The 22,527-nt window shown below is 46.5% G+C and overlaps 1 protein-coding gene across 6 annotated transcripts in view; it reads left to right on the top strand.

Annotated features, from left to right (window-relative positions):
• The first annotated feature begins 1,151 nt into the window (after nucleotides 1–1,151).
• Nucleotides 1,152–22,527, top strand: part of dennd1a (DENN/MADD domain containing 1A) — a 38,459-nt gene continuing 17,083 nt past the window's right edge. For 2 of the 6 annotated variants that reach the window (XR_004895003.1, XM_035991415.1), the window contains exons 1-20: nucleotides 1,153–1,315; nucleotides 4,243–4,307; nucleotides 5,428–5,471; nucleotides 7,814–7,863; nucleotides 8,217–8,336; nucleotides 8,430–8,499; nucleotides 9,218–9,298; nucleotides 9,420–9,473; nucleotides 10,090–10,200; nucleotides 11,266–11,366; nucleotides 12,772–12,817; nucleotides 12,927–13,028; nucleotides 13,117–13,242; nucleotides 14,274–14,375; nucleotides 14,902–14,989; nucleotides 16,308–16,348; nucleotides 17,041–17,112; nucleotides 17,196–17,252; nucleotides 17,428–17,640; nucleotides 18,428–18,492. Coding sequence is in view for 5 of the 6 variants with exons in the window: in XM_035991415.1 (XP_035847308.1) it covers nucleotides 1,299–1,315; nucleotides 4,243–4,307; nucleotides 5,428–5,471; nucleotides 7,814–7,863; nucleotides 8,217–8,336; nucleotides 8,430–8,499; nucleotides 9,218–9,298; nucleotides 9,420–9,473; nucleotides 10,090–10,200; nucleotides 11,266–11,366; nucleotides 12,772–12,817; nucleotides 12,927–13,028; nucleotides 13,117–13,242; nucleotides 14,274–14,375; nucleotides 14,902–14,989; nucleotides 16,308–16,348; nucleotides 17,041–17,112; nucleotides 17,196–17,252; nucleotides 17,428–17,640; nucleotides 18,428–18,492 (1,625 nt within the window). In the remaining variant the exon portion in view is untranslated. Of the gene's footprint in view, nucleotides 1,316–4,242; nucleotides 4,308–5,427; nucleotides 5,472–7,813; nucleotides 7,864–8,216; nucleotides 8,337–8,429; nucleotides 8,500–9,217; nucleotides 9,299–9,419; nucleotides 9,474–10,089; nucleotides 10,201–11,265; nucleotides 11,367–12,771; nucleotides 12,818–12,926; nucleotides 13,029–13,116; nucleotides 13,243–14,273; nucleotides 14,376–14,901; nucleotides 14,990–16,307; nucleotides 16,349–17,040; nucleotides 17,113–17,195; nucleotides 17,253–17,427; nucleotides 17,641–18,427; nucleotides 18,493–22,527 lie in introns of all 6 variants that reach the window. The other 4 variants (XM_035991417.1, XM_031282373.2, XM_031282384.2 and 1 more) reach the window with 4 other exon arrangements.

Genomic DNA, 22,527 nt, shown 5'->3' with positions numbered 1-22,527 from the left:
TGTACACCGGGGGAGTTGGATATCTCCCTCTGATGACAGCTCTATTTGTTTCTCCCCAGCAGCACACGTCTCAGGGGTTGTGCTGGGGGTGCTACACTCTGATCAATATGACTGTTTTTACCTGGTGTTCAGTTTACCAACCTCTTGACAGTTTGAGACATCTGAAGTTTGTGACTGTGGACATGTTTTTGCCCACTCTCAGCACATGTAGTTTAATAGCAGTTTTCTTACTATTGATCTAGTTTTCCAGTGGCTCTCCATGACCTATTACTGTGAACTTAGTCTATATCCACGACGTTCCACTTCCGGGTTTGCTTCGTTGCCGCCGGGAATTCTGCCGTTTTTGGCCAGATGTCCATTACCTTCCTCTTTCTTTGTGTTGGAATTTTAAACAACTTTTGAACTTTCCACCAAAGCAAGTTCCTTCCCGAGGCTATTTTGCAGCGCGGCTCTGTACGGCGCTTAGCACCGCCCAAGACGATTGTGATTGGTTTAAAGAAATGCCAAGAAATCAGAGCACATTTTCCTCCCATCCCAGAATGCTGTGTGGACTAGCCAGACCCTCCTCTGCAGCGCTGTGGAGGAAGGTCTGGCTATGCGAGACTACTGTGAACTCTGCCTCTGTTTCTGATCCCCCCCCCCCCTTCCCCTCTGCAGTCAGCCTCACCAACAAGGTCTTTTGCACATTACTCAACATTTTTGCACATCCTGCACTAAAACCATAAAGCCTCTTTTTTGTTAAATAGTTATCTGTAGTCCTGTATGTGTTATTTGTTTCTGTTTTTATTGTTTAATTTTATAGTTTGAATAGGTTTTTATGTATTCACCATCATCCAAGGCAAATTCCTAAGTGCTACTTACCTGGCAATAAATACTTTTCTGATTCTGAAATGGTATCAGCCATACAACTCAAATCAACACATGTATCCCCACACACACACACACACACACACACACACACACACACACACACACACACACACACACACACACACACACACACACACACACACACACACCGTATGGTAGACTACAGGAGCAGTAAATAACGGCCGACCCTCCCATGGTGTTGAGCAGTATTGTGGGAGCTGTAGTTTGTAGCTTTACACGGAACAGTCTACAGACCGACGGCTCTGCTACAATATACTCAATGTCCCATGGTTCAGCGCGGCGCGGAGCGTGATCTCCGCGTCACCGCAGACAGACATGGCGGTGTGTAGCTCTGTGTGACAGCTTAGCATCAGGTTAGCATCTGAACACAGCTCCGGACAGACTCCGCTGCCCGCCGCCGCTTCAGGATGGGCTCCCGAATCAGGTGAGAGTGTCCGCCCTCGGCCGCCGCGGCCCGGCAGCCTGCCTAACGCAGCCTCTGTTAGGGGAGATAGAGTAACGGTAGGCCCGCTGGACTTGTTGCGACACAGGCTAAAAACACTGACTCCACAAAGCGTTCAGGTGGCTCTTCTGGTCTGCTAACGGTAGTCACAAGATGAGACATGTCTCTACCATAGGTGTGTCCAGAGCAGAGGTGTGTGGCAGTGTGTGTGTGTGTGTGTGTGTGTGTGTGTGTGTGTGTGTGTGTGTGCGTGCAGCCTCCAGATGTTGGAACATAAAACCTCTGTCAGATCACTCCTCTGCTCCATCATGGAGAAGCTGTCGGTGAACTGGGGCATCCTAGTCCGTGGTTTTTGTTGGTGTGTTTATGTGTATAATGAGCTCTTGATAAGTCATCATAATGGTAGGAAAGTGACTGTGACATCTGCACCATCACAACGTCCCTGACTACTGTACAGGTCTTCATGAGGCCGTGCACTGTCTTCTCCGTTGAGCAGCAAAGAGACAGTGATACATTAGACACAGTGGTCAGGAGTGTTGATGTCTACAGACTCTACACACACATGTGGGGATTAGATAGATACATTATAAAATACACTTTATTGTTCCCAAGGGGAAAATTGTCTTGGGCATAGTGCTACAATCTGTTGCTTCACAACACAAACATGTAACAGAAAAAACATTCTAAAATCAACATGAAATAAACATAAGATCATAAGAGCAACGGAGCATCTTAGATAGATAGATAGATAGATAGATAGATAGATAGAGTTTTTATTGTCCTCTAGGGATGCTCATTTCCACACATCTTTTCATGTTCCATAGCACAACAACACATAAAACATGTATGTAACACATATACAAAAAAATGACATTAGGACACCCACATAGACACAACAGATGTGAAAACTACCAAGCAACTGAGGTGGTGGTGGCAATATTACAGTTTGTTCAGCACTGTGATGGCGGTGGGGACAAAACTTTTTTTTAAAAATAGGCTTTAGGACATAAAGGAAGGACACATATGGCTTTACAGACAGTACGAGATCTTAAAAAGTGACTGTTATAATTAAAATGCAAAGTGCAAAAGGTGCTGGTGTTTTTATTGCACTTTGCTCTGTTTTGCTAAGATTTCCTGTTGGAGTTCAGCAGCTTGTTAGAGGTTGGGATAAAGGATAACTGAAGTCTGTTGGTTCTACATAGAGATGTTCTGATACCAGTATCAGTATCGGCTCCGATACTGCCTAAAACGCTGGTATCGGGAAGTACTGGAGTTAATGCACCGATCAGATACCACGTAATACAGCCCTAAAGAAAATCTGCGTTAACGTAGTTTATTTAGGGCTGGGCGATATGGCAAAAAATATGATCACGATAATTCTTTCCATATTGATCAATATCGATATTTATCACAATATATAATTTGATAATGCAGCAAGTTTGAAGAGTATCCTGATAATGACTGAAGCCTGAAGAAACCAGAGGGTTCATTAGTTAAACTGTAGAATATAGTTTATTAACATAAAAAATAGAATAACAATGTAACATTGAACTGTGCAAACATGGCTTGGTTTAGAATATATTGTGTGATAAAAGAATATATTGAATAACATCTAAATGTAAACATGCTTTATCTGCCTTAACAAAACAGTACTAGTTAGTAATGTGAATGCAAATAATGTAAATCAAACTAAAAGCTGTGACTACTATCACATTCACTTTTCATATGGGGCAATGGTCACAAAAGACGACACGATTGGTTGTTGTTTTTCAGCCCCGCTAGTGCTGCTAACAGCAGGAGAACCACTAGGACGTTGGTAGCAGACTAACGTTAACATGGGCCAGCATTCTCAAACTCTGGCTGTGGTCCCTGGGATGGGACCTTTTCAACTGACAGAAGAGATTGGTTGTGTTTCCCGTCTTGGTCGACACCGACCGACGGCATATTTTGCAGACCGTGTTAATCTGTGCTTCGTCGCTTTTGAGATATCCAAACCACTTCCACATAACGTCCTGTTACCTTTTTTGTCATCAATTTCCTCAGCTTTGGATGATGACGCAAGTTCACTTTCACCGTCGCTTTCATGCCCATGCCCCTCGGTTCCACTCATTTCTTCACCGCCGGTAGCTCAAACAATGCTCTCCGTAGGAAATGGGCGTGTACTTTGACGGGCAAGCCAAAAACTTCTTCTTCTATTGACGTTTTTTGGCGGTTGGCAAACAACTTTTGGTGTGCATTACCGCCACCTTCTGAAATGGAATGGCGTTTATTTCTGCTGTGTGATAGGTTGTTAGATCTATCCAAATTGAGTAAAATATGTCCAAGTTAATCATCGTTATCGACCTGAATTTTATTGCGATCCCATATCGAGATCGTTTCATCGCCCAGCCCTAAGTTTATTTATGTTCTTTTTCCGTTATAACTGACTGTCAAACATAGTTTTTGATATGGATAGTAAAAGAAAGTTCTGGGGCGTTCATGTTTCATAAAGAGTTTAACCTGAGCCAGACCGACAACAAAGATATAGAAATCATATCACATCCATACAGGGATAGTAGTATACAGCTGTTATACATCATATCACATCCATACAGAGACAGTAGTATACAGCTGTTAAAACATAATAAAATATATGACACATATATCAGGTATCGGAATTGGTATCTAGTTCTACATCTTGGCACACGGACTCTTCTCCCTGATGTCTGAAGTTTTAGATTAGGGAGGGTCCCAACCCTGTGTGGCGCATGTTGATTCTTAGTAAAGTTATGTTGTTGCAGGCCAAACATCAGCATGCAGATTATTGGGTCGGGTTGTAGAAAAGTGTGAACTAAAGCCGAGTTTAAGTGGGAATGATCCATGTGTGTGGTTTGGAGCCCCCTCTCAGTGTCCTGTGTGCTGTGTTGCAGGGAGAGCCCTGAGTCCACCTTCGAGCTGTATGTGGAGGTGGCCCACCCAGGCACACACAGCGCCGGTGAGTATCTCAACGCACACAGCTTCTCTTCTGGGGGGGGCGGGGTCAGGGAGGGGTGCATTTCAACTGTTATCACACGTCAACAGTAATACAAAGACACAGAAATACAATAGATACATATATTGCATGCAACGTATGTGTTAAATAGATATCATTTTAACACAATACAGTGTTTCCCACAGATTAGAAAGCAATTTGTGGCCTGCGTGCGGGGGGGGGTCACGTGTGCCTGTGCACCAATAAGACTTCAAACACACACATCAAAGTCTGGTAACAGGCGTTTCTAAAAGCTGGGAATCCAACGTGACCTGTCGTGATGAGGCAGATTATTTCGTTGGTCTGCACCTTTTGGCGCCGCAAGAAAAACTTTCAGGTGTTTCAGTTTCCATACACATTGTTAAATGTTTGCAAACAGGAATGAAAGGTGCAGAGCAATGCTTTTTCTTCATTAAATCACACACACACACACACACACACACACACACACACACACACACACACACACACGCTGGTTGGATGGAAGAGTTTATGAGTCATAAATGTTGCAACGTGTGACTCATTTCCGGGCTTCTGAGGTTGTCGGTTGTATTTCTAAGAATTTCATAATTTCCTGTCGAGTGTCCACACTAATCTTCTGTCTCACTTCCTCTGCTGTTTTAAATGTGGAACCTTGTGGTCTAATGGCATTCAGCACAGAAGCACACATACAACTGAAGAAATCTATGGCTTATAGATCTAGATATTTAAATGAATGAATGAAATGTATGCGCGCATGATTACATGAATTACTTCCAAAAGATGCTATTCCCTCAAAACATGAGGAATACAGTCGAGTGTTGAAGTACAACAAAACTTTCTCCCATAATGCAACAGAGTGAAGCTGTCCTCTCTAACAGTCCTGTCCTCTGTCTGTCCTCTCTAACAGTCTGTCCTCTCTAACAGTCTGTCCTCTCTAACAGTCCTGTCCTCTGTCTGTCTTCTCTAACAGTCCTGTCCTCTGTCTGTCCTCTCTAACAGTCTGTCCTCTCTAACAGTCTGTCCTCTGTCTGTCCTCTCTAACAGTCCTGTCCTCTGTCTGTCCTCTCTAACAGTCCTGTCCTCTGTCTGTCCTCTCTAACAGGGCCAGAGGTGCGGAGACAGTATCCTGAGGACTACACAGAGCAGGTTAGAGTGACTTCTCTGTGTTATTTATCAGTTGTTTTTTTTTTTCAGTTTTCTTGTCCTTGAATGTAAACTCTAACCCGTCATGTGTCCCTGCTGTGGGCTCTGTTTCTGGCAGTATGTCCCAGAGGGACCGGGTCATGTGTCCCTGCTGTGGGCTCTGTTTCTGGCAGTATGTCCCAGAGGGACCGGGTCATGTGTCCCTGCTGTGGGCTCTGTTTCTGGCAGTATGTCCCAGAGGGACCTGGTCATGTGTCCCTGCTGTGGGCTCTGTTTCTGGCAGTATGTCCCAGAGGGACCGGGTCATGTGCCCCTGCTGTGTGCTCTGTTAGTGACAGTATGTCCCAGATTGACCAGGTCATGTATCCCTGCTGTGTGCTCTGTTTGTGGCAGTATGTCCCAGAAGGACTGGGTCATATGTCCCTGCTGTGGGCTCTGTTTCTGGCAGTATGTCCCAGAGGGACCGGGTCATGTGTCCCTGCTGTGGGCTCTGTTTCTGGCAGTATGTCCCAGAGGGACCGGGTCATGTGTCCCTGCTGTGGGCTCTGTTTCTGGCAGTATGTCCCAGAGGGACCAGGTCATGTGTCCCTGCTGTGGGCTCTGTTTCTGGCAGTATGTCCCAGAGGGACCGGGTCATGTGCCCCTGCTGTGGGCTCTGTTTCTGGCAGTATGTCCCAGAGGGACCGGGTCATGTGCCCCTGCTCTGGGCTCTGTTTCTGGCAGTATGTCCCAGAGGGACCTGGTCATGTGTCCCTGCTGTGGGCTCTGTTTCTGGCAGTATGTCCCAGAGGGACCGGGTCATGTGTCCCTGCTGTGGGCTCTGTTTCTGGCAGTATGTCCCAGAGGGACCGGGTCATGTGTCCCTGCTGTGGGCTCTGTTTCTGGCAGTATGTCCCAGAGGGACCGGGTCATGTGCCCCTGCTGTGGGCTCTGTTTCTGGCAGTATGTCCCAGAGGGACCAGGTCATGTGTCCCTGCTGTGGGCTCTGTTTCTGGCAGTATGTCCCAGAGGGACCGGGTCATGTGCCCCTGCTGTGGGCTCTGTTTCTGGCAGTATGTCCCAGAGGGACCTGGTCATGTGTCCCTGCTGTGGGCTCTGTTTCTGGCAGTATGTCCCAGAGGGACCGGGTCATGTGCCCCTGCTGTGTGCTCTGTTAGTGACAGTATGTCCCAGATTGACCAGGTCATGTATCCCTGCTGTGTGCTCTGTTTGTGGCAGTATGTCCCAGAAGGACTGGGTCATATGTCCCTGCTGTTTGCTGACTGTAGTCAATACAATTTTATTTACAGTGTCAGATCACAACAGGAGTTATCTCAGGATAGCCTAGAAATCTAGACCCCCCTAGCGGCAGCAAATGTCATTTGCAGCCAGGGTCGTCTAGCAATTCTCCGTTGGCTTGCGAGCTGGAAAAACCTAATTCTGGTCAGGCCAATCACATCGTGTATAGAGTCGATGGGCGGGCTTAACATAAGGACGGCAGAGTTACGACGGTTCCACGTGAATTCCCTGCTACTTGAAAACAAAGAAGATGGCTGCTGCTGCTGGCGAACAGCGGTCTTTGGAATCGGCTTTGGCCGCGACTCTGGAAGACTTGGAGTCATTCTCTGTTGGGAGTTTTGCCGACCGGATACAGAAAAAGTTTAATCTATCAACTAGCGTTGCTCTGGTTGGCTATGAGTGCAGAGGGAATTTGAAAGACAACCGTAACAGTGGCGAGGAAGATTTTCCTTTAAGCAGGCAGAAGCCTCAGACAGACTCAGGCTCTTGGTGTGCAGCCATCTGCCGGTTGGGACACAGAGACCCTGATACAGATATACAGAAATAGAATTCATAATAATTATAGCAGTTGGTATAAACAGTGGCAATTATAGTAACAATTAGGATAATATAACTATGACTAGAAATAATAGGCGTAGCAGGGCGTTGAGCAGGACCACGGCAGCAGCTGCAACCATGATCCAGGTGCCACCCTGATCCAAGGAAACATGCTGGGCGAGAAAACACAAGGACTCCGGGGAGTAAGCTCCCCAGAGCTAGGTTAGTAACAAGCATTTCTGGGACATGGATGCCAACAGATGGAAATAGAGAGGAGAGAGGAGCTCAGTGTGTCAAAGGAAGTCCCCTGGCAGTCTAAAACTATAACAGCATAATTAAGAGCTGGTCCAAGGCAGACCTGAGCCAGCTCTATAAGGGTTGGTAGATGAATCTGATGACTATGAAGAGAAGCAGAGAAGAGAAGGGGTGCCGTGTCTGTAGCTACACACCCTCCCCCGCCAGTCTAGGCGAATGCTGCAACTCCTCACTATAGAACTACTCACTGTAATCTATTACATCTGTCCCCACAGGAGACGCTTCAGACTGTGCCCAAGTTCTGCTTCCCCTTCAGCATGGACAGGTACACACACACACACACACACACACACACACACACACGGACATTTTTATTTTTCATTTGTCTACATGTATTTTTGTATCAAAATGCCTCTCTCTTCTTTCTCTTCTTTTCCTGTAAAAGTGAAAAGTCTTTGTGCTGACTCATGTTGAACTCAGAGTCAGTAAATCTTTGTGCTGACTCATGTTAACTCTGGGGCAGTACACTGAATGCGTCCAGTCAATGAGCCTCGCTGTGGGCAGCTCCTTATCTCTCCACAGCTCTGTTCACAGCCACACCACACACACGCACACACACACACACACACACACACACACACACTCACACACTCTCCCTGTCTCTCTCTCCGTCTGCAGTCTGACAGTTAACCAGGTGGGTCAGAACTTCACCTTTGTGTTGACTGACATTGAGAGCAAACAGAGATTTGGCTTCTGTCGCCTCTCCTCCGGCGCTCACACCTGCTACTGCATCCTCAGGTCAGTGTTTCCGTACAGTCTATGGTAGAAACACACAGAAATGAATACATTTCATGAAAGAATGAATGAATGTCTGTGTTTCTGTCCTCTCAGCTACCTGCCCTGGTTTGAAGTCTTCTACAAGCTGCTGAATGTCCTCGCAGACTACACCATCAAAGGCCAGGTGAGTCCTGGCGGGGACGCATCCCCTCCTCGGGACATTGTGTTGGGTCCCATTCAGTGGTGTAGTCTCCGTGATATGCAGCTATACGCAGTATACCCACTAAGAAAGCTCCAGGATTTCCATATACCCACTTAAAAATGCCCAATGACACGTAACAACATACTTTCCATTATATTTTTGATATATTTTGAATTGTCATCAGTGTTTTCCTTCGATAGGCTAAATAAAGGGATTTCCACCATAAATTGGTGCATACAAGTCTATCAGAATGCAGGAAATGAAGTCTTTGACGCTCAAAGTTTCCCCGGGGGAGGACACCCAGACGCCCCACTATGATATGTCCATTCTGGTCCATATATTTATATAGTACAGTATACCCACTAAAATACATTAGACAACACCACAGGTCAGCTCACCCAAAGTGTAGCTGTGTGTCCGCTCTCATCAGGATCTTTCTTTTCGCTCGAGTTTTCACCCAAAGAGTCGTTGCTATGGAGATCATACACCGTCTCGTCTCGTTGGTGTGAACTGGCAGGTTTAAGAACGCTGCAGACCGACGCGTTGCCAATAGTTGCAAGATTACACTCGCCTCGTTGCGAATCTTTGGTTGGAAGTGGGCTTAACTGTGACTTTGGAGTTGTGTTTCTGTTTCTGGCATTACATCATGTCTTTTTTTAACTTGCCAGTGCGTTGGTTTAGAATCTTGTGAATGTTTCAGGAAAGCCAGTGGCAGGAGTTCCTGGTGTCCCTGCATACGCTGCCCGTCCCCGAGCCAGGCGTCCCGGTTCATCTGGGCGTGGTGAGTCTCTCTGATTGGTTGGCGGATGATTCCTACACTCACTGCTCTGATGCAGCACCATGCATCTAGTAGAGGAGACCTCTCTGGCTTTTACTGACCCTCTGCTCTCTGTTTCCTGCAGCACTCCTTCTTCACTGTGCCTGACATCAGGGAACTGCCCAGCATACCTGAGAATGTGAGTACACACACACACACACACACAGACACACACACTCAGACACACACGCGTGCACACAAGCATGCACACACACACACACACACACTCAGACACATACACGCACACACACACGCATACACACACACACACACACACACACACACACACACACACACACACCTGCATTTTGAAACCTTTGCTAACAGATGCTGTATTTGATGAAAAACCTGACATTACTAAGTTATGATATTTAGATTTGACCGAAATATGTAGAAGCCCATTTCTCACCATGAAAATTAATGAATACATGGACAGATTAGGTTAGCTCCATCAATTGTGACTTTTTTTTTTTAAATGATGAAACTGTTAAGTCACGTGTTTGATCTAGAAAGTGATATTTTTGGCCTTATAATTGGTAATAATGAGATAGCAAGTGCTACCTTTGCTCTACTATGTTGTAATTATGAGGTATGAGAATGCTGCTCTTGCAGCCTTCACTAGCCCAGGATTGAAGTAGTACATATCTGTTGAGCTGATACTGAGTTCTCTGATCATACTGAATCCTGGTCCACTGGTCTTTACCCAACAACTAACTCTCTGACTTGTTTTTCTCTTGTTGTGTTTGACCCTGCAGAGAAACCTAACCGAGTACTTTGTAGCAGTAGATGTCAATAACATGCTTCATCTGTACGCTAGTATGCTTTATGAACGTCGAATCCTCATCTGCTGTAGCAAACTAAGCACTGTAAGTAGAGCTCCTTCTCTCTCCCACAGCCCTGTGTCAGTCTGTCAGTAATCAGCAGTCCTTCAGACTCATCTCATGAAGTGGCGTAGGTATGACACGCTAATTTTTATGCCATTATTGGCGTGTTATCAAGATGCATACTCGCTTTTTAGCGTGTTTATCAACGTCGTTTGGCCTCCATTGACCTCCATTACCTTGCGATTGCATGTGAATTGACGCCGTAGGGAGTAGTATGAAAGGGCGAATTGCCGCGCAGGGAGGATGGTCGGGGTGGGGGATGGGTAAAACACAGGACTTTTACCCAGGAGACCGGGGTTTGTGTCCTGCGTGTGGCGTTTCCTAAAACCAACCCTGTTCTTCTTTTCCTAAACCCAACCGTTAGTCCGTTTCTTGTTTTCCTAAAACCCGCGTGTGACGTAGTCACCACATGCTTTAGAAAGTGCCACGTGGCGTGTATGTTTACGTCGGCTGTCTACAGCGTAGACATACACGCGGATAGTTCATAATGCGTACAGATAACACGCCACTTGGCTTAAGAAAATTGGCGTGTATGTTTACGTGAAGTCCTGATACCACGTTGAGTCCTTAGATACCACAGCGTTTACCCTCTGCCTTCTCTGGAAAGGCTTTCTTTGTTTCTTTTTGTTACTGACGGGAGATCATTTAGATTCATATTCACAATAATAATAAAACAGATAGAGGAGGATAAGGACTAGGTACTAAATCCTAGTCACATATTAGTAAGATTAGATAATCTTCCCATGTCGTTGAGCCCTAATTGATGCAAATCAAAGTCAAATCAATAACCAAAGCCAGACAGTACGTCATCTTTTATTATAATATCCAAAAGGAAATGTGAGGTCTTCATATGACTTGGCCAACTAATAAAAGAAACTCTCTGACACATGCTGGGCTCGCATCCTTCTGTTGGATGTAAAAGACTCATGTCTGCTTTAAAAACGTAAACATATTTTATCATATATTATAATATTTCATATGTTTTCTAATTGCTGTTTGAATGAAGTGACATCACCCTTGTGTTTGACACTTTGTCTTTGTCCACAGTTGACAGCGTGTGTCCATGGCTCCACAGCCATGCTGTATCCCATGCACTGGCAGCACGTGTACATCCCTGTCCTGCCACCGCATCTGCTGGACTACTGCTGGTCAGTATGCACACGGCATGGCATCTTATGTCATGTAATGTCATGTTATGTCATGTAATGTCATGTAAGCAGGGACAATGAAACATTAACCTTGTATGGGACCCAGGAGAGATGCATTGCATGCTTTCCTCCAGAAAAGTAGTTTAGCCCGGTCTTTTTTTGAAGAGGGCCCAGCTGGAGCCAGTCCCAGACTGATGGCAGCATTAATGTAGAGCCCAATAGTTTCTGATAACACAATCATGGATGGAGTCGAATTTAAAATGTACAAAAGCTATAAGACAGATTCCATAGGGCCCTACATTAAGTCAGTGCTAAAAGCTGACTGGAGATTCGAAAAATATGACAACGCCTAAAGGTCCTGACACACCAACCTGATTATCGGCCGTCTGACAGTCTGGTGAGGTCGGTGACTCGAGTCTGTTCGGTGTGTTCCATGCCGTCATCAGTCTGATGCGCTGTCAGCCTTCATTTGGGCCGATTTGACTTGTTGAATCGGAAGGCGGGCAGTCAGACTCAATGACCAATCTGATTGGTGGAGCGCTAACCCGGAAATGGCGAGCGGGATGAGCGTGACTAGAGGCTCTCAAAATCTGATGAAAATCTTTTAAACTGACCTTTGTCGATCTGAAAAGACAGATTCAGCAACTGCACGGCCTATTTCTCTCTTAAAATGTTTTCAGAAACACGTTTCAGTGAACTATCTTCGTAAAATATGAGATTGTATTCTGAACGAAGCCGCCATTATGCACGGTTGTAAAATCCGGGAGAAGCCAGACCACGTGACGCCGGTTTTAATTTTTTTGGGCGACAATACAGATTAGCGCCGCCTGCTGTTATGGAGACGTATTACGTCTCACGCATGCTTGAACGTATGCTCAAGTCGGCGTTTCTTCGGTGTGTTCTGAGGAGACTGTCTCGGGGAGACAGTCAGTCCGACGGTCGGCCATCGGGTTGGTGTGTCAGAGCCTTTAGTTTCAAACCAAGCCGCCCACTGTAACTGTAGTTTAAACGTCTTAAAATACATGTACATTCTGAAGTCCCTGGGCAGGTAGGCAGCATGGATGTCCCAACCTGTCTGAGAAAGTCTGCATGCTATGATGCTTTTATATTCAAAGGGCTAAAGTTGAGACATGAACAATAAGAGTAACTCTCAGGTAGTGTCCCTTTGTTCAGCTCCGCTGCAGAGAAAGGCAGGCCTCGCTACACAAACCGCCTCAGTCTGAAACCTCTTATCTCACTTCAGGATGACATTTAGGATGTTTGGCATTACAGAAATGTGTTTCCTAACTGCATTTAGAAATCAAAACAATCTTTATCTTAGGATAGGAATCCTAGATTAAATGCTTAGAGTTGTGAGAGAGTCTCAGGTACTGACTGTTGTATGAAACTGGCTCTTTTCTTCCAGCGCCCCCATGCCCTACCTGATCGGAGTCCATTCCAGCCTGATGGAGGTGGGTGTCATCCAGCAGATAAAACCCTTCTTCATCTGCTACTGACAGCTTTATAATGGTATCCTGGTGACTCTGTGACTTGAGTTGACTGTGTGTGTGTTGCTTGTAGAAAGTTCGAGGCATGGCTCTGGATGATGTGGTGCTGCTGAACGTGGACACCAACACCCTGGAAAGCCCCTATGATGACCTGCAGAGCCTGCCCAGCGACGTGGTGAGGGACTCCTGCAGAGAAGCGCTCAGGGTGGGAACGCTGCCAGATAAACGTGTTGTCGTAACCGCTGTGACTTCATGTCCTGCAGGTCTCCTCTCTGAAGAGTCGTCTGAGGAAGGTTTCTACAACCACCGGGGACGGCGTGGCCCGAGCCTTCCTCCGCAGCCAGGCGGCGCTGTTTGGCAGCTACAGGAACGCTCTGCAGATCGAGGCGGTCAGTACGCCCCGTAGAGCAGCAGGGAACACAGACGGGGGGGGGCTTTTATCCATCCTTTCCTGTGAGGCACACGGTGTGCCGTCCTTCACAAGGGACAGAGGGTAGATGCTAGATCAGATCTGCTAGACGTTTGGACGTCAAAGGACATGCCTCGTGGCCCGCCTTATTCTGCGTCTGATTGGCTTACCCTAACCCTAACCCTGGTATTCTTACCCTAACCAATCCCCACGCCTCTTGCCTAGACCTAACTGCGTCGATCATTCTGGCAAATCCGATTTAGCATTCACCGGGAAAGAGCCAGATCAGTGTGTTAGCGAGCGGTGCTGAGCCTGAAGCCAGAGTTTCTGAGTCGCCATGGCAGCGCAGACCTCCCCTGGTCCGCAGCAGTTCAGGATTGAACAGTGTTTTTCACACTGTTGGGATAGAACTTCGTTGTTTATTCTGGTGAAAGTCTTGTGGATGTGGGTGTGGTTTAGGCAGGCGGTAGGAGGCGGGGTCAGTGCTGACATCACACTGACTCATTAGCCTGTGTGCTGGATGGGCCATGCCAGAGGAAGACGCTGACACTGTCCCTTCATGATGGGACAGTGTCAGCGCTGTAGAGTGAGCAGCTGTCACGTTACAAAGATAAATCAGATTTCAAATCAGATAAATATATTCACTTATGAATTTACACGAGTCTTTTTCAGCCAGCATTCCTCTATGGCCGTATCTGCAGCAGTAGTGTTTCTTTGTGCTGTGAACTGTTCTTAGAGTCTTCGTAGCTCTCCATTATAACAATCTGTTCTTCTTGACTGAGTGGGCGCCACCGATCGGTCCATCTTTTGCGCTAGAAGAGTCACATGACACCAAACGCCCACTGTGCTCAGAGCCTAATGAAGAAGCCTGCTTAGCAGAGAGCGTGGTGCCCGTTATCTGTGAGCCTGGCTCTGTCCAAACCCTTGGTACTGCAGCCCTCACTATGACATGTTGACTGTGTTGGGGTCAGCCATCACTGTGACAGCTGTTGTGTTCTCCTGCACCCACAGGGAGAGCCAATCACATTCAACGAGGAAACCTTTGTGAACCACCGATCCAGCGCCATGAGACCGTTCCTCCAGAACGCCATCCAGCTGCAGCTCTTCAAACAGGTCACACACACACACACACACACACACACACACACACACACACACACACACACACACACACACACAGACTGCACACACACACACACACACACACACACACACACACACACACACACACAAATACAGACACACACACACACACACACACACACACACACACACACACACACAAATGCACACACACAGACACACACACACACACACACACACAAATACAGACACATACGCACACACAGACACGCACACAGACACGCATGCACACACATAGACAGATGCACGCACACAGACAAACGGACAGACAGACAGACGGACGCACAGACAGACAGACCGACAGACAGAAAGACAGACACACGCACAGACAGACAGACAGACAGACAGAAAGACAGACGCACGCACAGACAGACAGACGCACGCACAGACAGACAGGCACACGCACAGACAGGCGCACACACGTACAGACAGTCGCACGTACAGGCAGACACACACACACACCCCTCCTTTTACACTCTGTTGTATCTTGCTGCAGTTCATTGACGGGCGCTTGGACCTGTTGAACTCCGGAGAGGGTTTCAGTGACATCTTTGAGGAGGAGATCAACATGGGCGAGTATGCAGGTGAGTGGCAGAGTGCATGTATACTCTAAAGAAGGACAGAGCACACATATCATTAAAAGAAGGATTACTCAGCACACAGTGCGTTTACATGCACAGCAGTAACCGGGGTATGTTAGTGAATAACCGGGTTCTGCCAGTTCTCCCTGTATACATGAGTGGGGGAGAACAGGAAGAGTAACTCTACCTCCGGTACAGTAGGTGGCGTTCTGCCAACACACAACTGGCTTTTTCTTCCGGTTGACCTATGTCAAAATTACACCAACGGGCCACTAAATTAAAGTAATATTTCATTCACACACACTTGTCACAGCATAGGAAAGCCCAGTGCTCTGCCAGGTGACTCTAGATCTGTAACCATTGCAGATGGGCCGCAGGCTCTTTGCTGACGATGGGCCCCCGCTGATTTGGGAAACGCTGTTTTGTTGTATCATAGCAACGATTTGTATTATTTCTGGTACAAAAACCACTCCAGCGGAGTGGGGAGGGGCAGTTGGAGCATGCACAGACGCATTAACCGATCATCCCCCGGTTACTGAAGGAGTTCTCTAGGTCTGTTAACCAGGTTATGAGAACTCTGATTTTAACCGGTGTAAGGTGTTTACATGGCATTTAAGAAATCAGGGAATTGCTTTAACTCAAATATAATCGTTCTTTTAAACTGCATGTAAACACACAGAGAGAAGACATGATACATATGTATGTTGTTGACGATGCAAAGGCCAGACATTTCTTTCTTGGTTCCATTTCCTGTTTTGTCCTAGCCTTTTGCTGGCAGCAGAAACTACATACTGTTAATGAATGAATGAGTTGTTTATTTCCGTGTCTGGCCTCTTCATGGCCCATGCATTATAGGATTATTCAGACACAATTTAAATAAACACGTTCCTAGTGCTGACACAAAACAAAACCTGTCACTGTAGTGATGTGACGTTATTAATATTGTTTCCATTCTTTACAAACAATCGCTGTTGATTGTGACACTTTTAAACGGCTTGTTGGTTGTTATGAATGAACAGCGACCCAGTGATCAGTCCACGACTGTGACGACAGCAACAACAGCTGATCTCATTGAAGCCATGTTTGTCCAGTCATTCCAATGCTGCAGCTCACGTTAGAACTCTGATCACATATCTGAGCCCATGCAGTGACCTGGTGATGTCACTCGATGATGTCACTCACCCAGCTGCAGATGTGGTTCCAGCTGTGCTGCAGACAGGAAGTTAAACGCTGAATGACATTGCTCAGTGGTTTGACTTCAGATTGTTACCTGTCCCAGTACTTGTTGTTGACCTGTTACTGTTGTCCCCCCCCCACCCAGGCAGTGACAGGACCTACCACCAGTGGCTGTTCACTGTGAAGGTGAGCCCACAGAAACAGCAGCCTCAACATCTGGACATGGCATGCTTTCTATGTCTGTCTGTCTGTCTCTGTCTGTCTGTCTCTGTCTGTCTCTGTCTGTCTGTCTGTCTGTCTGTCTCTGTCTGTCTGTCTGTCTCTCTGATTGTCTGTCTGTCTCTCTGATTGTCTGTCTGTCTCTCTGATTGTCTGTCTGTCTGTCTGGGTGGTGGTGATGGAGCAGTGGATATGACCCATGCCTTTGGTGTGTGAGACCTGGGTTTGATTCCCACTGTGATACATCAACCAATGTGTCCCTGAGCAAGGCACTTAACCCCTAGTTGCTCCAGAGGTGTGTGACCTCTGACATATGTAGCAACTCTAAGTCGCTTTGGATAAAAGCATCAGCTAAATGACATGTAATGTAATGGAATGTAAATGTAATGTCAGTCTGTCTGTCTGTCCTGATTTACTCTTTTTAGTAACTACAAGGTCTTCATCAGGACATATCTCACACATCTCTTAGCTTCACCTCTGCCTCTAAGAATCATAAAAACATATGTAGTTCATTCCAGTCAAACTTTGGTTTTGCTTCTGCAATGGACAAAGCAGTGTCAGGTTTCCGAGCTTCACTCATGTCCTTCTACTGTCGGTCCGTGTGCTGTCTGTCATGTTACACTGTCTCCCTCTGATGACGGGTCAATGTTCTCTGACAGAAAGGAGGCGGGGCTATCTTCAACACGGTGAAGACCAAGGCGAACCCAGCCATGAAGACCGTGTACAAGTTTGTAAGCACGTCTCTGGCTCTCCTGTTGTAGATCAGAACATGAAGCGTCCGCTGGAATGAGAACCATGTGCTTTTGTTTGACAGGCTAAGGACCACGCAAAGATGCGTATCAAAGAAGTCAAGAGCCGGCTGAAGCAGAGGGTACGTAGCTCTACACTGCTGACAAACCATCCAGGACTATTGTTGTTGCTATGGTAACTCTGTTCCCCTGCTGTGTAAATGTGACCGTTTGAATCAAAAGCTCCAGTAGCACTAATACTGAACCCCAGTGTTCTCCTGTGTTCTCCTGTGCCCCCCCCCCCCACCCTCTGTGCAGGAGCAGGCAGAAAACGGCTTCTCCACAGCGGGCTCAGCAGTTGCCTATGACGACAATACAGCCAGCGGTGTGGTCAGGAGGGAGGGGCCTCTGCAAGCCCTGGACGACCACCGGCCAATCACTGTGCACTTCGGACAGGTGGGCAGACATGAGACGGGGGGGGGGGATTATTCCATACTATTTATGCCAACTACAGTTCCCATAATGCTTTGGGTATGTAAAAAGGAAGTATAAAGTTGCCTTGCAGTCAAAGAGTTAGCCCTTTCGGTAGTGTTTACACTGGAGCGTTCAGAGTCAAGCTCAAACACCTGCAGTTCTCATAATAATAATAATAATAATAATAATAATAATAATAAGGTTCTGTCATTTGTTTATGATGTAATATCAACGGGAAGTGTAAGTCACACTGAATCTAAACATTTTGAGGCAAATTGCAGAAATATGGCACTAATGTTATTTTATGAATAAAATAGAATAGAATTGAATGGTTTTAAAGTAGCTAAATATTGTCCATGAGCTGTCCCAGCCACTGCTGCAGCTCCCCCTGATGTTAACCACACTACAGTAACTCACTCCCTGCATCCCCCTCACACAGTACCCCCCCACCAGAGGCACCTCATGCTCTGAAATGCCCTGTATTCCACACACACAGACTGTATATAAAAACATAAAAACAAATAGATAAGCAGGGCTGGACTGGATATTTATACTTGTGCTTTTTGCATGAATTTGATGATGTCCTTTGATTTGTCAGGTTTTTATTTGACAGGAATAGTTCAAGAATAGCACGATGTGATGACTTTATTTTCTGCTCTCATTCTGTGCACTGCTATCTGAACACTGACATTGTCGACTGCAAGGTTTAACAGTTTTATCTTTCTATTGCCATAAAAAGTCTCTGAACATTGTTCCAGTATAATTATTTCTGTGGGGCTCTCTGATGAGGTGGTAGCTCTGCTAAATGATTGTTCCTGTGTTGACATCCTGTTTCCTGCGCCAGGCTCGGCCCCCTACGCTGCTGAAGAGACCGAGCAGCAACGTGAGTCTGGAGAGCAGCGCGGACCAGTAAGCCTCCCTCAGCCCACTGGCCACACAGACTCACATTTAGCCCATGCATCAACTGTCAGGCACATTCTTTAATGTAACATTACAGCCCATAATAGTTGGTGTTAACTAGTGGGCGATGAGGACTGGGTGTAATCTGCTTCACTCCAGAGAAAGTCTGCTTTTTCAAATGTGCTTTTATCAAACAGAACACAGACAATACAACATATGAAGATATGATGGACAATATGTATGATACATTCCTATTAGACACAACATATGGCGCTTTTCCATTACACGGTACCTGCTCGACTCGCCTCGACTCTACTCGCCTTTTTTGGTTTTCCATTACGAAAAAAAGTACCTGGTACCTGCTAACAGGTACTTTTTTTAGTACCTCCTCAGTCGAGGTTCCCAGCGAGCTGAGGCGAGCCGAAAAGGTGACGTGAAAGCGACAGAGGGGGGTGTCCTGAACAAACCCGCTATTTTTAAACAGTTTAGCCAGCTGTGTTTTTTGTTGCTGCCTCCAGCTTCTTTAGAAACAAAATGTGTCTTCTGGCTGTGGCAACAACAACACACCTTCCACGTTCTGTGTTAGGTCACGGCAGTTTACTGCGGCGCCGCTTGTTTCAGTTCTGAGGAGGCTCCAGGCAGAGCTTTCGCCGTATCCTAAGTACACACACACATGCTGGCTCGATGCACACACCAGCTGACAAATGTATACATCAGGCCACATATAGGCTACGGCTAAAGCTCTGCGTGGAGCCTCCACAGAACTGTAAAACAAGCTCAAGTGGCCTGATGTTTATACTTGTGCGCTGGTGTGTGCGTCGAGCCGGCAGACGACCAGCCACGCTGAGGCGGTACTAAAATCTGCAATGGAAAACGGACGCACAGTGTGTCGAGTCGAGTAGAGTCGAGGCGAGTCGAGCAGGTACCATGTAATGGAAAAACGCCATTAGAAAAGGTTTTAACCCATACCAACAAGAAAAAGAACCCTCTGTCAGTAGATAATGAATTGAATGAGAGAAACAGCCAATAAGCTGCGAGGTTTAGCTGCAGAACACTCTGGAACAGAACCAAAGACTTCAGTCCCATGATGTGACGAGGAAAGGTTACCCTGTTATTCTAATTCATTAATGTTGTGTTCTCTCATTCTAATTATATAAGAATTACTTCCATCCATTTAGTAAGAAGAGTGTTCTCAGACATTCTAATATCTGACTCCACTCACTGTATTACATTCTCTGTAGTATTTTGCTTCCATTTAATTTTGGTTGATGACAAATATTCTATGGAGACGTTTTACCAAGACCGTCCTGAGTGCATTTCCAAAGGAAGAATTTATTTGCTTTATTTAGGTGAGTGAACTCATTTATTTTCAGATTGATAACTGATGAGTCATGCACTCATCAGAAGAGGGTTATGTCAGTGTAATGCAGCTTATATGTAAAGTAGGCGCCATTCTTCACTACAGGTGGAAGGTAATGGAGGCCGTTAATAATCAGTATCAACTACAGTGGGTCAGACTAAGACTACATTTACATTGCTACGTTTTGGTTTAAATCTTCTGCTACGTTTCCCCCCTCTCATTCCCCCTGCTCTGGCGTTTCCCCCTCTCATTCCCCTTGCTCTGGTGTTTCCCCCTCTCATTCCCCCTGATCTGGTGTTTCCTCCTCTCATTCCCCCTGATCTGGTGTTTCCCTCTCTCATTCCCCCTGATCTGGTGTTTCCCTCTCTCATTCCCCCTGATCTGGTATTTCCCCCTCTCATTCCCCCTGCTCTGGCGTTTCCCCCTCTCATTCCCCCTGCTCTGGCGTTCCCCCCTCTCATTCCCCCTGCTCTGGCGTTTCCCCCTCTCATTCCCCCTGCTCTGCTCTGGCGTTGCAACCTCTCATTCCCCCTGCTCTGGTGTTTCCCCCTCTCATTCCCCCTGCTCTGGCGTATACCCCCTCTCATTCCCCCTGCTCTGGCGTTTCCCCCTCTCATTCCCCCTGCTCTGCTCTGGCGTTGCAACCTCTCATTCCCCCTGCTCTGGCGTTTACCCCTCTCATTCCCCCTGCTCTGGTGTTTCCCCCTCTCATTCCCCCTGCTCTGGCGTTTCCCCCTCTCATTCCCCCTGCTCTGGTGTTTCCCCCTCTCATTCCCCCTGCTCTGGTGTTTCCCCCTCTCATTCCCCCTGCTCTGGCGTTTACCCCTCTCATTCCCCCTGCTCTGGTGTTTCCCCCTCTCATTCCCCCTGCTCTGGCGTTTCCCCCTCTCATTCCCCCTGCTCTGGTGTTTCCCCCTCTCATTCCCCTGCTCTGGCGTTTCCCCCTCTCATTCCCCCTGCTCTGGCGTTTCCCCCTCTCATTCCCCCTGCTCTGGTGTTTCCCCCTCTCATTCCCCCTGCTCTGGTGTTTCCCCCTCTCATTCCCCCTGCTCTGGCGTTTCCCCCTCTCATTCCCCCTGCTCTGGTGTTCTGACCCGTTGTGGTTCTGAATCTGCGGGGTTGTGTTTCAAACGGAGACCTTTGACAACACCGACACTGACGCCAACATTTCTCCTCCTGATTGGGTCTCATCGGTCACGACGTCTCCTTCTCTGAGACTAAAGCTACGGACGTTACCATGGTAACTACCAGCAGTAGGCGGAGTCTCCACGTTGCCTCCTGTTTATGCCCAGTAGGGGAGAGCCGGGACAGTTGAAACACTTTTTAATTAAACGTAATTTACAAAGCGATCGTATTGCACTGAAAGCTAATATTTTGTCACTAGCAACCTACACCTGTCATCTGTCAAATACAGTTGCATTTTCAGCTTTGAACAAAACCGTTCAGGAATTATTACAGCAAAAGTGGGACGTGCGTAATGTCTCATTCGTCCCTCCTGGTCGGGACAATTGAAACAGCATGGGGGGACGGATGAAACATACAGTTTAAGCCATATAAACTTCAATATTTTACTACATATCATGAATGGTACTCCCAAAAGGTGTTATTTTAGATAGATTGTTGCAGGGCTATACATCTTCGTGAATATCTGTTAACAACTCATTGCCATCACCTTGAAGCGTCGTATGAAGCGTTTTTTGAAATATCATGCACTGTGGATGATTCTGCCATTTTTATAGCTAGAACAGTACGTTTTCCCATTTATATCATGTTTCTATTGTGGAAAATGTCGTTGCACTAGGTTTTTATGTGGGTTAGGGCACTGCACATCCAAATAAGTTCCCTTAACGACCCCCAGCCCATCAGTCTTCATAGGATAACATGGGACCTTAACGACCCCCAGCCCGTCAGTTTCCATAGGATAACATGGGACCTTAACGACCCCCAGCCCGTCAGTTTCCATAGGATAACATGGGACCTTAACGACCCCCAGCCCGTCAGTTTCCATAGGATAACATGGGACCTTAACGACCCCCAGCCCGTCAGTCTCCATAGGATAACATGGGACCTTAACGACCCCCAGCCCGTCAGTCTCCATAGGATAACATGGGAAAACTCGACCCCCTACCTGGTGGGGTCCAAATATATTTCTATTATATTTTTCTAAAACTGCTTTTCCATGTCTTACCTCCATAAATTATTATGGAGGTAAGACATGGAAAAGCAGAGACTTTCATTATTATTGCAATATGAAAGTCTGGGATTGTGGAGAACACTAAATAGTCTACCGAATAAGCACGTAGTCGAACCTTTAAATCAAAAACACTCATTAATAATCGAAAAAATGTAACCACTAATGAAGTTTACTTTCGACCATCAAAACTCGTTTATCACCTGTAACTCTGTGATAAAAGGAAATAACAGGAAGATATTTGGCTGAAAGAAGGAGGTTAACATGCTCTATGTTTTGACCTAAGGAAGTCTGTCTATCGTCATTGCACTCGGAGAAAACTGGAATGTTTCATCTGTCCCGCGTTTCAATCGTCTCTCCCCCATACCAGAATGATGATGAGATATGAGGTTTGGGCGTGTTAGTTTAAACAGAGATTAGTTCTTCTACTGGAGATTAGGGGTGTTGAAATTAATCGTATCGCGATGCAGACGTGGACGATTCTGCGTGGATG

The sequence above is a fragment of the Sander lucioperca genome, chromosome 14, assembly GCF_008315115.2.
Source record: "Sander lucioperca isolate FBNREF2018 chromosome 14, SLUC_FBN_1.2, whole genome shotgun sequence".
In the NCBI taxonomy this organism is placed as follows: Eukaryota; Metazoa; Chordata; class Actinopteri; order Perciformes; family Percidae; genus Sander; species Sander lucioperca.
This window is presented reverse-complemented; position numbering and strand designations above follow the sequence as displayed.